Source organism: Pongo abelii, chromosome 1 (genome assembly GCF_028885655.2).
Source record: "Pongo abelii isolate AG06213 chromosome 1, NHGRI_mPonAbe1-v2.0_pri, whole genome shotgun sequence".
Classification (NCBI taxonomy): domain Eukaryota; kingdom Metazoa; phylum Chordata; class Mammalia; order Primates; family Hominidae; genus Pongo; species Pongo abelii.
Genome location: NC_071985.2, coordinates 138,805,310 through 138,821,248, shown reverse-complemented (window position 1 = coordinate 138,821,248; position 15,939 = coordinate 138,805,310). Strand labels below are relative to the sequence as shown.

At 39.3% G+C, this 15,939-nt stretch overlaps 1 protein-coding gene across 4 annotated transcripts in view; it reads right to left on the bottom strand.

Annotated features, from left to right (window-relative positions):
* Positions 1-7,253: 7,253 nt before the first annotated feature.
* The window catches only part of ARHGAP29 (Rho GTPase activating protein 29), a 74,882-nt gene continuing 66,196 nt past the window's right edge, over positions 7,254-15,939 (bottom strand). For all 4 annotated transcript variants that reach the window (XM_024233255.3, XM_024233238.3, XM_002810590.5 and 1 more), the window contains exons 20-23: positions 14,082-14,314; positions 12,215-12,542; positions 11,974-12,082; positions 7,254-9,395 (exon numbers count right to left, since the gene is read on the bottom strand). In XM_024233255.3, coding sequence (XP_024089023.1) covers positions 8,515-9,395; positions 11,974-12,082; positions 12,215-12,542; positions 14,082-14,314 — 1,551 coding nt within the window. In that variant the 3' untranslated portion in view covers positions 7,254-8,514. The remainder of the gene's footprint in view (positions 9,396-11,973; positions 12,083-12,214; positions 12,543-14,081; positions 14,315-15,939) is intronic.

Below are 15,939 nucleotides of genomic sequence, written 5' to 3'. Positions count from 1 at the left end.
CTGCCAGCTGCTAAGAATGTCTATGCCAATTGTCCATTCCGGCACTGGGGAAATGACCACAGGATGAGTCTGGGGACCCACTGGACCCACTGTAAGTTGGACCTGAGGTAAACTCCACCTGATCTCCATAAGCCCCTACTTTAACTGGAGGACCACATGACGTTTTGGGTCCCCTGGAATCAATGTCAGCTCAGAGCCAGTGTCCAGTACTCCCCGAAATGTCTGATCATTTCCTTTTCCCCAATGCATGGTTACCCTGGTAAAAGGCCAGAGATCTCTTTGGGGAAGGATAGGAGAAAGATTCACTGCATAAATTGCCAGTGATGTAGTGGTGTCCTTCCTCAAGGGGATCTGGCCTCCCTTTCATTCAAGGGGTTCTGGGTCTGTAAGCTGGCTCAAGTCTGGAAATTGATTGAGGGGCCATGATTCTCTGTTTTTATAATTCAAATTAATATTTTGTCCATTCAACCTAGAAATTTTCTGCTTGTATAAATTAAGTAGGAATGCAGTAGGCTTCCTATCCATTTCATTTCTAGGAACACCATGATTAATTAGCCAAGGCCAGAGCTCTAGACACGTCAGACTATTCTGATTGCCGCTTTGCCTCTGCTATCCATTATGGTAACTACACCCACCTTGCTTTTGATGGTTGAGTGTCACCACTTCGCCCCCACCACCTTGGGATCCAATTATTCCCATTGTATTTAAATTTTGTAGTTGAGTGACTGCAGTTCCCATCATTAGATCTGATATACAGAGAAGAGCAATTACAGCAATTACAGGGCTCTTCAAAGATGCAGGTGCTGCACTTATAAATCTATTCCACAACTCAGTGTCCCTAGTTTCATCAGGGGGATCTGGTAGCCCCACATGTCCCCATTCCAAGTTTCAGGGTCCCATTCTTTTCCAGTAAATGCCCTCACTTTAACAGTAAACACCTGGTGCATGCATCTTTTGTTACAAGTCAGCCACTCACATGATAAGAGATTGTGTTTGTTTTTCCACAATTTCAGCTCTTTTTTTCAGGAGATAAGATTCTCACTCAGGGCAATCTTAGCAGATTTGAGACTCAGTATCTGTTTCTGAAGCTGGGAGACAGAATCCCTGAGTTCATAATTTTCTTTCATCACTTTGTCCACTGAACATAGGAACAACCAACCAGCTTCATTATGTTCCTTGGTTCTCCACATATGGTGAAAAGTATTATGCATAGAGTCACTAAACTCCTTGACTGTCACAAGTAATGAATCAGGAGGGTCAAATGCATTTATTTTGCATAACTCTCTAAACAGTTCACACCAAGGACTATCAGTGTTCTCCATACTATTAGAAGTAGAGTCCTTAACATTTTGGGGTCTAATCACATTAAGCAGCCAACTCCAGAAACCCCAAACCAATGAAAGAACTCCATTCATAATATTCTGTTCCTCTAGAACCACTCCCAGTACCAAAATCTGTATTAGTCAGGGTTCTCTAGAGGAACAGAATAGGACACACACACACACACACACACACGGAGAGTTTATTAACTTACACAATCACAAGGTCCCACAATAGGATGTCTGCAAGCTGAGGAGGAAGGAGAGCCAGTCCAAGTCCCAAAACTGAAGAACCTGGAGTCCAATTTTCAAGGGCAGGAAGCATCCAGCATGGGACAAAGATGTAGGCTGGGAGGCTAGGCCAGTCTCTCTTTTTCATTTTTCTGCCTGCTTTATATTCGCTGGCAGCCGATTAGATGGTGTCGGCTCAGATTAAGAGTGGGTCTGCCTTTCCCCAGCCCACTGACTCAAATGTTAATCTCCTTTGGCAACACCCTCACAGACACAGCCAGTATCAATACTTTGTAACCTTCAATCTAATCAAGTTGACAGTATTAACCATCACACCTGCCTAAGTAAAGATTAAGTAAGATGATCATCACAACGCATATTTGTTGTTGTTGTTTTTTAAAAAAGTGAATGGGGGGCCAGGTGCGGTGACTCACACCTGTAATCCCAGAACTTTGGGAGGCCGAGGCAGGCAGACCACTCGAAGTGAGTAGTTCGAGACCAACCTGGTCAACATGGTGAAATCTTGTCTACTAAAAATACAAAAATTAGTGGGTGTGGTTACGTGCATCTGTAATCCCAGGTACTCGGGAGGCTGAGGCAAGAGAATCGCTTGAACCAGGAAGGCAGAAGTTGCAGTGAGCTGAGATCGTGCTACTGCACTCCAGCCTGGGTGACACAGCAAGACTTTGTGTCAAGAACAAAAAACAAAAAACAAAAAAAGTGAATGAAGGGAAAAATAGATTAAGTTTTCAATGTGACATTGTTCATAGTAGGAAGAAAACCTGAAAGCCACCTAAATGCCCACCAACAGTGGGATTAATAATACATTGTAGTATAAATACCCAGTAAAATACTTCAGTTTTTTAAAAAAGGAAAATAAACTATAGTTACACTTGCATAGGTAGCTTTTTTTGTTTTAAAGCCAAGGAAGGATTAATATAAAATTCAAGATAGTGGTTACACCTGCTGTGAGAACAGACAGGCATGTGATCAGGAAGGGGCATCCTGGTGGTTCCTTAACATCCTGATAAGGGTGTTAGGGTCAAATGGGAATTCGTTTTATAATCATTCTTTAAATGATACATGTATATGTACACACTGCTGCATTTACAACCCAGTTTTAAAACAAAAAAATCATTTAAAACTCTCATTGAATCTTAACCATGAGACTTATCTATCTATACTTGGAGATGGAGAATATGTAGACCTTGGTTCACCGTCCTAGTCTCCTGTGTTGAATCACAACACATTCAACTGATCTTTTTGGCAACTACTAGACGAACTCTTACAACTTTGATTAAAATAACTGATACAGAAAATTTTTGATTTTGCTGGCAGTAGATCTCAAAAAGCAAATTTCTGGTATAAAATGATCTACAGAGAATTTGGCAGATGGCAACTATTGTATGTCAGGTCTGTGTCTACAACTGTAAATAAGATCTTGCCATTCTTATAGTCAGGCCGTGTTACAGTCATCCTGATTTTTAATTTTTTTTTTTTTTTTTTTTTTGAGAGAGTCTCACTCTGTCACCCAGGCTGGAGTGCAGTGGCGTGATCACGGCTCACTGCAACCTCCGCCTCCCAAGTTCAAGCAATTCTCCTGCCTCAGCCTCCTGAGTAGCTGGGATTACAGGCATGCACCACTACGCCTGGCTAATTTTTGTATTTTTAATTGAGACGGGGTTTCACCATGTTGGTCAGGCTGGTCTCGAACTCCAGACCTCGTGATCCACTTGCCTTGGCCTCCCAAAGTGCTGGGATTACAGGCATAAACCACTACGCTCGGCCTGATTTTTAAATTTCAGTGCTGTATTCACTTATCAAGGAGCAATGCCTCATTGGTAACAGTCACTATTCATCTCGTTTCCAATTCTGTCGACACTATAAAAGGAAGACTTACGATATCCTGTAACGAATGGGCATGACTGCATCCAGAAATCTGAGACAGGTTTTCATATCATGTACAGCTTTTTCTTAATTGTTTAAAGCTGAACTCAATAAAACTTGTAACTCAGAAGCATAGTCAATTAGTCATTTAATCTATTTTCTGAACTGCATGCTTATTTTATGTATGCAGAGTAGACTGGTTGAGTGTGAGGACACTTAAAAATAGCATGATACAGTTATTGTAGGAAGTATTAATATTTAAAAATTGTGTTACAGCCAATACCAAAAAGTGAGAACCATAATTCAATATTTTCTATAAATTTCATAAATGTCTATGTTTAAACATTCCTGGTAAATATGTATAATCGTACATTTTTAAACTTTCTCTGATGAATTCAGTAAGTATTCAATAATTGCTCATTATCAAAAGGTTGTGAATTTGTCTCTCTTCCAGCCAGATGACAGGAGCCTAGGATTCCAATGGTGTGCTCAGGACTGACATCACTGGGGTCAAAGATTCAGCTGCATGGTCCAGGCTCCAGGCTGGGGAGGATGTTAGGGACTGGTGTGGTCAGGACCAATGCTGCTATGACTGGGAATTTATTTGGCATATTTGGGACTAGGTGTGATGAGACAGCAGCTGGCCTTGTCAAGAGGTTGAGGGAGGGAGGAAGAATGAACAAATTATTTAGGATTATGGGAGTCAGGTTTCTATGAGAGAAGGAAGTTACAAAGATGGAAAGGGAGACTAGATTAACCCCAAAGGGTTGAATTGAAGGGGTCAATGTGAACTCAAAGTTTTCAATACGTATGTATATAAATACATATAGAAGTAGGTGACTATTCTTGAATGTGTGTAGACACACGTTTTTCTTTGAGCTGTTCACCAATAGGGCAGTGAGCCTTTCTCAGGTCTTCATTTCCACATACCATTCCCCATTTAAAGAAACTAGGGCTCCTTGGAAAAAAATGGCTAATTCTAGAGTTGGGGTAGGGAGTAGGAAAAAGTGTAAGATGAGCTCGTAAAAAAAATAAGAGGCGAAAAAGCAATGAGGCATCTCTAAGGAAAACAAGTCAGCTTGAAGAGACTCCCAAAAACCAAATCGGGGAAAATTTCAGCATGAAAATAAGTGACAGTAATACACTGTCACTGAATAAAGTAGGCATTCATGAGTCTGTATTGATTTAAGTGAATAAAGGAATAGAGAAGGAAGAGTTCCTCCTTACAGTAGTAGAATGCCAACCAAGGCAGAAGCCACGGACTCACCATTTGACAACCAAAATAGTAATTGGTTCAGTCAAGAATTGTCAATAGACTCAAACTAGCCCACGACAATTCGATGAGAAACAGTACATTTACAATCTTTAAGAATCTCCTCACAAAGTACTTCCTAATTATAATTTTACAATGGAGAAACCTGGTATATACTATTTGAACCAAGTGACCAAAATTAATACCATCAGGTATAAGACAAATTGACATTGTGTGCATCCTGGCATGACACATTTGAGTATAGAGCATCACTTCTGTAGTATTGGACAAAAATGTCTGTCCTAAACCTTATGGGTCTTATCTAATGATAAACCAAAACTGAGGAACTTTCTACAAACTGGCCAATCCTCCTCAAGTGTCAAGGTCAAAGACAAGTCTGAAAAGCTGTTCTGGACTGAATGAAACAAGAGATAGGACAACTAAATGCACCATGTGGTCCTGGATTGGGATGCTGAAACACAGGAACATTACTGAGGCAATCAGAATCAGCAGATTGAATGTGGTCTATGGATTAGATATCATGATATCAATGTCAATCTCCTAAGTTTGACGGTTGTACTATGGTTATGTAGGAATGCCCTTGTCTTAATGAAATACACAGTAGATAGAGGTAATAATGGGATTACATTGAATCTACAAATGTAAATGAACATCTCTACATGACTGAGTCTTCTAATTCGTGTACATTACGGAGTGTTACATTTATTTAAGATCTCCTCAAATGCTTCCTGACATGGTCTAACATTTTCTCCATGAAGATCTTGTACATCTTTTGTTAGACTTATTCTTAGGTAGAGTATTTTGTATTTTTTAATGATATTGAAGAGATCTTTCTAAAAACTTCCATTTCTGTTAGTTGCTGATATCCAGGAATACAACTGATTTAAATACTGATTGTGAATGTAGCCACTTTGCTAACTCCTAGATGTTAACTGAATAGTCTACATATATAATCATATCAACACATCACCATAATTTCCTGCCTGTAGGAAAGAAAAACCCACAGAATTCCACTGACTATAAGTTACTTAACAATATACAATGGTTGTCATTTAGAGAGATGTTTCCAGTTGTATAAACACTGTAAGTAACACAACGATAGCTGGGAATAGTGTAGCCATAGTACCATCTTTAAATCACCCAAATAACTGAGGTACAATTCTACCTGCTTATGAGTTCACTAGGCAACAAGTCTCAGGGATCATATAGTCTTTGTCTCTGTATCAAAACAAATACACTGCCTAAGGTACACTAAAAGTAATTTAACATACTGTACTCATAAATTCTAATTAAGCTCTCTGTAGGTAAAACATGGCTAGGGAAGTTATGATCAACCCTTCAGAAACAACTTCTTCTGAGTCGTTCGGACAATACGCATCGTCTTGGACAATACACCTCCCACGAGGCTTCCTGGTGTTCTGGCAGCACTAACAGGGCTCCCGCTGTTGCCCTTTCCTTTTGCTCACGTATCTTTCCATGTCGCAAAAAACAACTTCTGGATAAATGATTTCCACCCCATTATCAGATAGCACAACACAGTGCACACTGGGATACTCTAGAAATAGAAACCTCTTCTCAAGAGATACTTGCCTCAGGGCCCCAGGAAACTAGAAAGCATCTAGAGGCTTAAGGCTCTAAGCTGGACAAAGTGCCAGGGAGCCCTAAAGGCAGAAAGGACCCAAAAGTGAAATTCTCATTTTTGAGCTGTGAGGGAAAACAGGGAAATGAGTTTATTACACAATATAACCTTTGGGTGGGCTCCATATATTAAAAGAAAACTGAAGAAGTTTAAAAGTACATTTTCTAAGTTTTAGTATAGGATGATGATAATGTTCTGGAGATGAATAGGTGCTCATGGTTGCAAAACAATGTGAATATACTTAATGCCACTGAACTATATGCTTAAAAACGGTTCAAACAATATACTCAGAAATGGTAAATGTTATGTGTATTTTACCACAATAAAAATTTTTTAAAGTTGCATTTTCTATTGTTAAAAACTACCAGATATTATTTAGTAATCACAGTCATTAAGAGCACTAACCATCAAAATCTGACAGCCCTATGTTTGAGATTTGACTCCACCTGTTACACCTGTGGAACATTGAAGCAAGTCATTTAACTAAGCCTTAGTTTCCTTATCTGTAACACAGAAATAATAACATGCTTACCCACCCATTATAGGTTGCTGTGAACTTGAAATAAAATAATCTATGTAGCAACTTGGCAAAGTTCCTGGCACACAGAGAAGGCTCAATACACATGGGCTCTAATTTTCTTTTTAGGTATTCATAGCAATATGATTATTTTATATTTTGTACAATGAGGAGTAAAAACAAGGCTTCAGAAAAAAAAGGACTGGTTATTGCTCCCTAGACTTTTACGTCACATAGAACTATAAAACAGGTTTCCATAAAATTCATTCCACATTGTAGTCAACGGATGTATGATCCTAGATGTTGACTTCTAAGCCAATGGTTAATAACCTTAAACTCTCGTACTGTAATAGGCAACAATTGAAAAGAAGCCATGAGAACGTGAAATAATTTAACAAGTTGATATATATATATATTATCAAGTATAACACAGTCATACAAAAACATTTAGTAGAAATATAATTCACACATAAAAACAGCCTACTTATTTTTTGTCCCTTTTATATCCTATTTTAGACAAAATGATAAAACTCAGAAAATAACAGGAATGTACTAGTCCTAAAAACTGGACATTTTATAAATGAAACAGATCCGATCACCTATACCTTCTCTCAAATTCCAAATAATGAGGCTTACTGACCTGTACTCTCAGAATCAACTTAAATAAATTTTAGCTTGATTTGGATGGAATATATACTTTCAGTTGTTGATAATCCAGGTAGAACAAGTACATAAAATGATTCACAAGTCAAAACATTTCATACAAAAGGAATGGTTTTAACTCGGACAAATCAAGAGGAAATGCACTGAATTTAAAAACTTCTGAAACAGGCATTTTTTGGACCATTTATAAAATACTAAAAAGTTCAGAGCTGCTGAAAAACAAAAGTTTATATAAAATAAAGCCAAGGGGTGAAAAACTACCAAATGTATTAAAACCATCTAAAGCCAAATATAATATAACTGAATATATAATTTAGAAACAGGTTTAAGTGCATTTTCTTTGTACAATTGACTATCACATGTAAAAACTGGCAATTAATTAAAATGCAATTAAATACAGATTTGCAAGCCTTCCGGCCACTATGTAAACATTTGAAAATTAAGTGAATTGCCAATTGAAAAATAAGAGCTTACATATGTATCTTAAAAAAGCACAAATGGTAAAAGATGCACTATAAAATTGTGTGAAAAAACATATTCACACCAACAAAGATCTTTTTAGGCACTTGCATTCAGAAACATTCCTTTTATAAATAAGCACTTATAATAGTTTCACTCCAAAAAATAAACCTGATTTTCCCAAATTGCACCTATTAGTTGAGAACTATATCATATATTAGGGATGCATTCAAATGGACCATTTGGTGGGGAAAGTCAACTGAACTTTAAAAAATATGAATCCACTATCTTATTCACAACTTCAAAAATACAGAATTTAAAGATAATTCCAGTGAGGCACAAACGTGACCCTATCAAAACATTCTACCATTCAGTATTACCGACAGAGGATAATACAACAAAAGGCAAAACCCATGATTTGGCAGTCCTATACAAAAGGGGCCCTGTCAAAACATTCTTTCACAAAACAAGCACAATACCACAAAGTAACACAACAACAACAACAAAACCCTGAAATTTGACAACCCTACACAAACTGTGGAATTTCATCTTCGAGGTCTTCAAACTGTTGCATTCGTTTTAGCCTCGGTCTCTGACACGTTGGATTCACATCAGGCAAGCCAAGCTCCTCAGAGTCTTCTTTAGGTTGACCAGTTGCTTGCCCAGGACAAGCTGATGCTTTGTCTGGGTCTGGCATTGACTTCACCATGAGACTCTGGGGATCGTGAGCTGTGCCAGGAGGCACTGCTGCTGAGGGTGAAGCTGGCTTCTCCTCATTCCCCCTGATACTGATGGTGGGAGCATGTGGTTTATAAAATGTTGTCCAATGTTGAGGCTGCAGTGTTCTGGGTGCTCTGACAGGAGCGAGAGGGTAGGAATCCGAAGACCGTCTCTCACATGCCTCTCTCACTGACCTGACTGGCTCTGCATATGGCTTACTGGGTTGAGTGGCATTGACAGAATGGTCCCCACTAATCTGGAGGCTTGTTGTCACTCCTTTTTCCTGGAGTGCACTGGGCATGATCATTGTAGTCTTGGCAGTTAGGCTGTTTTGTTCATACTGTTTGTCCTGAATTTTCTGTAGAGTTTGCTGGTCAAAGCCATTAAATTTGGAACAAACAGTAGTAGCAGTGTCTTTTCTATTAACTCCTTCAAAGGCAGGATTCTTGCAAAACTTGTCTAAATTTACATTTCCCATATTTCTGCCATTTCTCTCATTAGGAGGACTTGCAAGAAGTAGTCTATCTACAGGCAAACTTACAGGTCTAATCTTGGTCCTTGGAGTATGCCTCTCCACATTGTTTGTTGACCTATCAGATTTCAGAGAAAGTGGCTTAGGGGTTTTACCATCTTCTGTCTTTTGGGATGCTGATTCAACCTCTTGGTCTAGAAGCAACTGTGCTTTGTCTGAAAATGAAAGAAATCTATTTAAGTTCGTGGCACATGGTTAATAAAGGAGTCTGAATGAGTCAGAGATGAACACTCTATCAAGACAATATGAGTCTTACATATTTTTTCCAAAATAATATTCTCAGTTATCTATGTGGAGGAGTTAAACATCTGCACAGTATTAAAGGCGTATATTGAATTTAAAAGTTCAAATTTTTCACTCATTTAAATCAATATGAACAGCTACAAAATACAAAAAAAAACACTTGCTGAGTAACTTCCTTTTAAGTGCTGTGCATGAACAAGTACTTTCTGGGTCAAAAGACTATCACAATTTCAATAGGCAGACATTGGAAAATTAACCTCAGAAAAGTGACACTAATTTACACACCAACCAGATATAAGTGTGCCCTGAATCCCAAGGATTTTGCCAACTCACTCAATCTGCTTTTCAGTTACACTCAACTCATGAGAGCATATCATATTAGATGCCTTAGATGCTCTCCATATCTGATCAACTAATAAAGCATAACGTTCATTCTGTCAAATGAAGGCTGAATGCTTTTAAGTTAAAAACTGCCATTTTCCCCATCTGCTCCCAGATTTTCTTTCTTCTATAGTCTGAACCCACAGTCCATGTTTTCTCACTTAGAAGCCTCAGTTCCTGCATCTATCCTAAAAAATTCCAATTCCAGGAATGTTCCAGCCCTCCATTCTCCTGCTTTTCTGTTCACTGCCGAAACACATCCACCAACTCCGTGCGTTGACACCATCTTGACTCTGAGCTACAGCCGGCCTCAAGCACAACATGTAATCCTTTCTCTGCCACCCAGTCCTTCACCCACATCTCTTAGGCAGTGGTTTGCAGACAGGTGCCCACCAGAGTCACTTTTTGGTCGTCGTCTCATCTGACCTTCTTCCACACCTGGGACTGCTGGCCTCTCTTCCCTGGGTTTCAAGGCTTTTGTTTTGTTGTTTATTGAGACAGAGTCTCACTCTGTCACCCAGGCTGGAGTGTAGTGGCATTATCTTGGCTCACTGCAACCTCTGCCTCCTGGGTTGAGGTGATTCTCTTGCCTCACTCTCCTGAGTAGCTGAGATTACAGATGCCTGCCACCATGCCCAGATAATTTTTGTATTTTTAATACAGACAGGGTTTCACCATGTTGGCCAGGCTGGTCCTGAACTCCTGGCTTCAAGATCCGCACACCTTGGACTCCCAAAGTGCCAGGAGTACAGGTGTGAGCCACCACACCTGGCCCAAGGCTCTTTTGATTTGCTTTCCCGGGTCCTCCACACATTTATAGAGCATTCTAAGGGACCTGGTTCCTTGCAGTTGGACTCTAAGCACCAACATATATTCTTAAATTTCTGAGGGAAAAACTTAGAGCATAATGGAGAAGAGCACAGACTCTGAAGCACAGTTGCCTGGGTCCTGGCTCAGCCCTGCCTGCCACTTCTGCACTGGGGTAGGCAATCTCACTGTCCTATGTGTCTTCATCTGTGAAATAAGACTCCTGTGTGTATCTATGTTGCTGTGTGATCTAAATGATCTACTAGGAAAAGCGCTTAAAATTATCTTGTATGTAATAAACACTGGAAAGTGACATTTATTATTATTACTGTTCCTAAGAGCTTCATAGGATAGTGAAAAAGGTTAGGTTTAGTAATCAGAACTGGGTTCAAATGTATTAACAACTTTTGGCATTACTTAGTCTCTTTCAGACGGTTAGTTATGGGTTGAATGAGAATAATGCTATTTACTTTATAGCACAGAACTATTATGAAGATCAAATAGAATCAAACAAATAAGCACAGTGCTTAGCACAGAACAGGCAGGTACCTGGTGAATGTTAGTTCCTTTCCTTTTTTTTTTTTTGAGATGGAGTTTCACTTGTCACCCTGGCTGGAGTGCAATGGCACATTCTCGGCTCACTGCAACCTCTGCCTCTCGGGTTCAAGTGATTCTCCTGCCTCAGCCTCCCGAGTAGCTGGGATTACAGGCGCCCACCACCACGCCTGGCTAATTTTTTGTACTTTTAGTAGACGGGGTTTCACCATGTTGGCCAAGCTGGTCTCAAACTCCTGACCTCAGGTGATCCACCCGCCTTGGCCTCCCAAAGTGCTGGGATTACAGGCGTGAGCCACCATGCCCGGCCTTCCTTTCCTTTTTAGACCCTATGATCACTGATACTTGATTACACATTAAATTTAACATATATGGCTGCAATGTAAAAAACTGGAATATAGCTTATAACAATGTAGAAATGACAATACAAATGGAAGCTTTTCCACCAGCTTAACAACTAGCAATGACAGCAACTAATATTATAAAGAGAAAATAAGTGAACAAAATGACCGTAGTCAAGGAAATAAAAAAGACATACACATCTCTGTGTTTAATGGGTTAAATGTAGGCCACAGGTAAAAAGCATGTCAAAAAAAAAAGTAGGACTCTAAAGTTTTTGAATTTCAGGAGTATAGTTTGACTCCGTATGAGCAGTTAGTTCAATACACTGAACTGTGGAACTGGAAGCTGCTAACAAATATCACATTGCTCAACACATTTCTACCTTTTTTTTACATGGCTACTCACCACTGAGACATGCATCACATTTTTCTAACGCATTTTGCTTGCGTTCTGATTCCTCAAATGATGTAGCTCGTTCAAAAATTTTGCTTTCACTCTCTGAAGTATGGATATCCTGTTGATGCAAGATAATTTTTTTAAATGGAAGAAGTAAAACATAATCTCAAAATAAACAGTTCAAAGATCTTTAACTTATTAACATAAATATTACAAAGTTCTAATATAATTCCATAAAGGTCAAACTCACTTCCTTTGAAGAAAAAAATAGTGACTTCATGGAACGTTCAATGTCTCTTTCTTCTGGTGATAACAGAGGCTTTGGAAAACCGCCTTGATCAACCTGAGGTGAAACACCACCTATGCTACACATAACATCTTGTGGTTGTAGGGACCCATCAAAGATCTTCTGTGAATAAGTAATGAGGAACTCTACCAAGCGTGCTTGATTTGAATACTCTGCAAGGGAGGAGATGGTGATAGGAGCAGTTGTGGGCCTTGGCCTAATGAGACTTGGTCCAAATATCACCCCCAAGTTTTTGGAGTTCATCTTGTTTTCTTCTGCATGATCTACTACCCTGCAAAGTAGAACACAGAAAGTTGTATGAGATTTGCCTATTAGAGTTCCTTGACTGTAGTTTACTATGGAATAGAGAGGGTGGAGGGAAAACGAGCTGCACAAAAATACTAGGGGGAAAAAGTCTAGGAACAGGTTATATTTATTTGATTAAAATATTGACCACATGCCAAATAGAGTTTCACAGTTTCACAGTATTGGAATAAATTTCAAGTAAGTAGAAGGAACTACTACAGTTTTACCAGCAGAAAGAAAAAATACCCCTAAAAACTGCTCCCATCTCAGTATATGGTATATCCTCCCAAGTCCTTACACTGGGAACCTAAACATCATTGTCAGTTCTCTCACTACCCATCTCCAGTCTTCAAGTCTAGATGATTCTCCCTTCTGAAGATCTCAGTTTCAACACCATCCTCACTCCTCTGGCCTCACTTCAAGCTCTTACCACCTTTTATTTCTATGATTATTCAAGGAGATCTGAATTGTAATAAAGGCCTCCTCTCTAACCTAGTTTCCATATTGCTGCCAGAAATATCTAAAAGGCAAATCTGAGCCTGTTAAATTCCTAGCTCAAAATTCTTTACTGGGTACCAAAGGAAGATGGTCAGCGCACCTGCCAGGCATGCAAGACTTTATCAGGCCTCTACCTGGCTCAGTTTCTGCTACTGCTTGCTGTATTGCAGCCTAACCAATTCACTTATATTTCTCAGATGCACAATGCGCTCGTGTCTCCATGTCTGTGACTTTGTGCCTGGAATGCTCTTCTGTGTAATTTTGCCCACCAAGATACTACTTGGTTCTGTAAGTCTGACTCAAGGGCTATCTCCTCTGATTTATGCCTCCACCACACAATCTTCCTCTGCATGCTGTGCATAGCTGTTAGAACAATGATGCTGTACTCTGTTTGTCTGCAGATCTGTCCCCGCAGTTGATGAGACCAACAGATGGTTGAAACCCTGTTTTCATCCTTGTTTAGCCAGCCAGAGCCTGGCACACAGGAGGCATCTGAGGGAACTATGTTAGCTGCATGTACATATATCTTCAATGTCTCCCTTTCCCTTACACAGATTAGAAATGAAATGTTCATTTTAAAAGTAACATTGCAACAATATGAACACACTTAACACTTAAGAATGGCTAAGAAGTGCCAGGCGCAGTGGCTCACGCCTGTAATCTCAGCACTTTGTGAGGCTGAGGCGGGTGGATCATGAGGTCAGGAGTTCGAGACCAGTCTGGCCAATATGTTGAAAACATCTCTACTAAAAATACAAAAATTAGCTGGGCATGGTGGCGTGCACCTGTACCCCCAGCTACTCAGGAGGCTGAGGCAGAAGAATCGCTTGAACCCAGGAGGCGAGGTTGCAGTGAGCCAAGATAGTGCCACTGCACTCCAGCCTGGGTGACAGAGTGAGACTCTGTCTCAAAAAAAAGAAAGAATGGCTAAGAAAGTAAATTTTGTTATGTGGATTTTACCACAATGAAAAACAAAAAACAAATCAATTGCCCATTAATAAATGTTCTAGTTATATAAAATTCTTACCGCTTTAGATGTACTATAAGGAAATGAAGACTGTTAAAATTTGATGCTGGCAATTGTCTTAGAAGGTCTTTGCTTTTTATAAGAATTCGGTTTATTTCTATACACATATTTGGCCATTTTTTGTCTTCAAGACTATCCTTTTTTGTCTCTTGTTCTTCATTTACATGTTGGATCTCTTTTGCAAGGTCTATAAATTCCTTGTACAATCGAAATAAAATAAATGGTTCTGGGAGCTAAAGAAATAAAATTACATTGGGGTGAGCATTCTATTTTTTTCTGTTAATAATCAACTATTACTAACAGTTACAGAGTGATTTAGCAAGTCCCTTTACATTAAGAAGATTTAAAGTCAATCCACATTTAGTAATGTAAATGTTTGCTACAGATGTGGTCTATAAAGTAAACCTGGAATCATCATCATAAATTGCATCTGTATTAAAAACAACTTAACTGATAATCAGTAAAACTAAAGCTAAAGCTGCATGATGGAATTTTACAAGTCTGATATATATCCTATAGCAATTGCATTCACGACTCCCCCAAAGTTAGTATGATCTTCAACTCTTTTATTGAAATAAAACCCAGGATAATGCACAAAATAAGTAAAATTAGCTAAAAAGGTGAATAAACTGAATTTTCTTGATATGAGAGAAACAGCAAGAAGACACTGTCAACATTTTATTTATCTAATTTTTTAATACACCTTGAATTGCCACAAATAGGTCAAAAGAAAAAGTACCTTCTCAAACTAACAAAGGGCATGCCATTTTGATCTGCCCAGTGTCATAACGAATTTCAATGTTTCCACTTGCTCTGTGATGAAACACAGGGTACCTCTGACTACTACCTGATGTCCTATTTTATCTGTGGTGAGTCAGGAGGTAGGTGCCCCTTTCTCTGGTTTCCTCTGCTGATCCTAGAGAGGGGCAGCTTTGAGATCAATTTCTACCTACACCACTCTGGGATCTGAAGGAAGTCACTTAACCTCTTGGAGCTGCAGATTTCCTGCACAATAAATGAGTAGCATGAAGGCTACTCTCTAACATTGTTTTAAGAATGGAACATGGTTTCCCACATGAAAGTCTCGGTCACATAATATTCCTGAGACAGAATGAGAGCTGATAGTATTAGACCCTATTCATTTCCTCTCCTTGCCTGGCTAGAAGAGATAAAGGATGATTCATTATGAGATTTATAGTCATTCAAAGGTATTTGGCCTCCATTTTTCAGCTGAGAGTCCTGTTAAATGTGATTAAAGATATACCAGTAGTTTCCTGGGCTAACGTGGTAAATCCAACAATTATACCCAATTTCTTTTCCTGTAATCCCACTAAAATACAGTAAGCCCACAGGACTGCGAGAATAGGAGAGGAGACAAAAGCATTACTTCGTAAGCTGAAGAGTTGAAGAGCAAATGAACAAGTACTAACTTAGCAGCTCTGAGAAAGCTGAAATCTCAAACTGTGAACCAACATGACTGACAGAATCCTAAGGAGACTCAGGGACTGTCAGCACTAGGTCTTCTGATTCTCCTGGAGCATGGGCTATCTGACAAGGCTTAGATCTGTAGATCCCTGTTGCCACTTCACGCTTCTGAGCAGCCTGTTCCCGAGAAGTCTCAAGGTTTCTTCTCCGGACAGTATAAAACCGAGTCTCTGGATGGGCAATGTCAAACACAAAGGACAGATGGGCAACTATCTGAAAATGGGGATTTAGTGACTACACATGCTATTCTAAATGTAGAGATCCTGAGGCCTTCTTAGCCTGCTTGGCTCTTACAGGACTGGTACCACACTCTAGGCAAGGAAAGACCCTTCTCTGGAGTATCAGACTACCCCAAGAACAGAAACCTACAGAG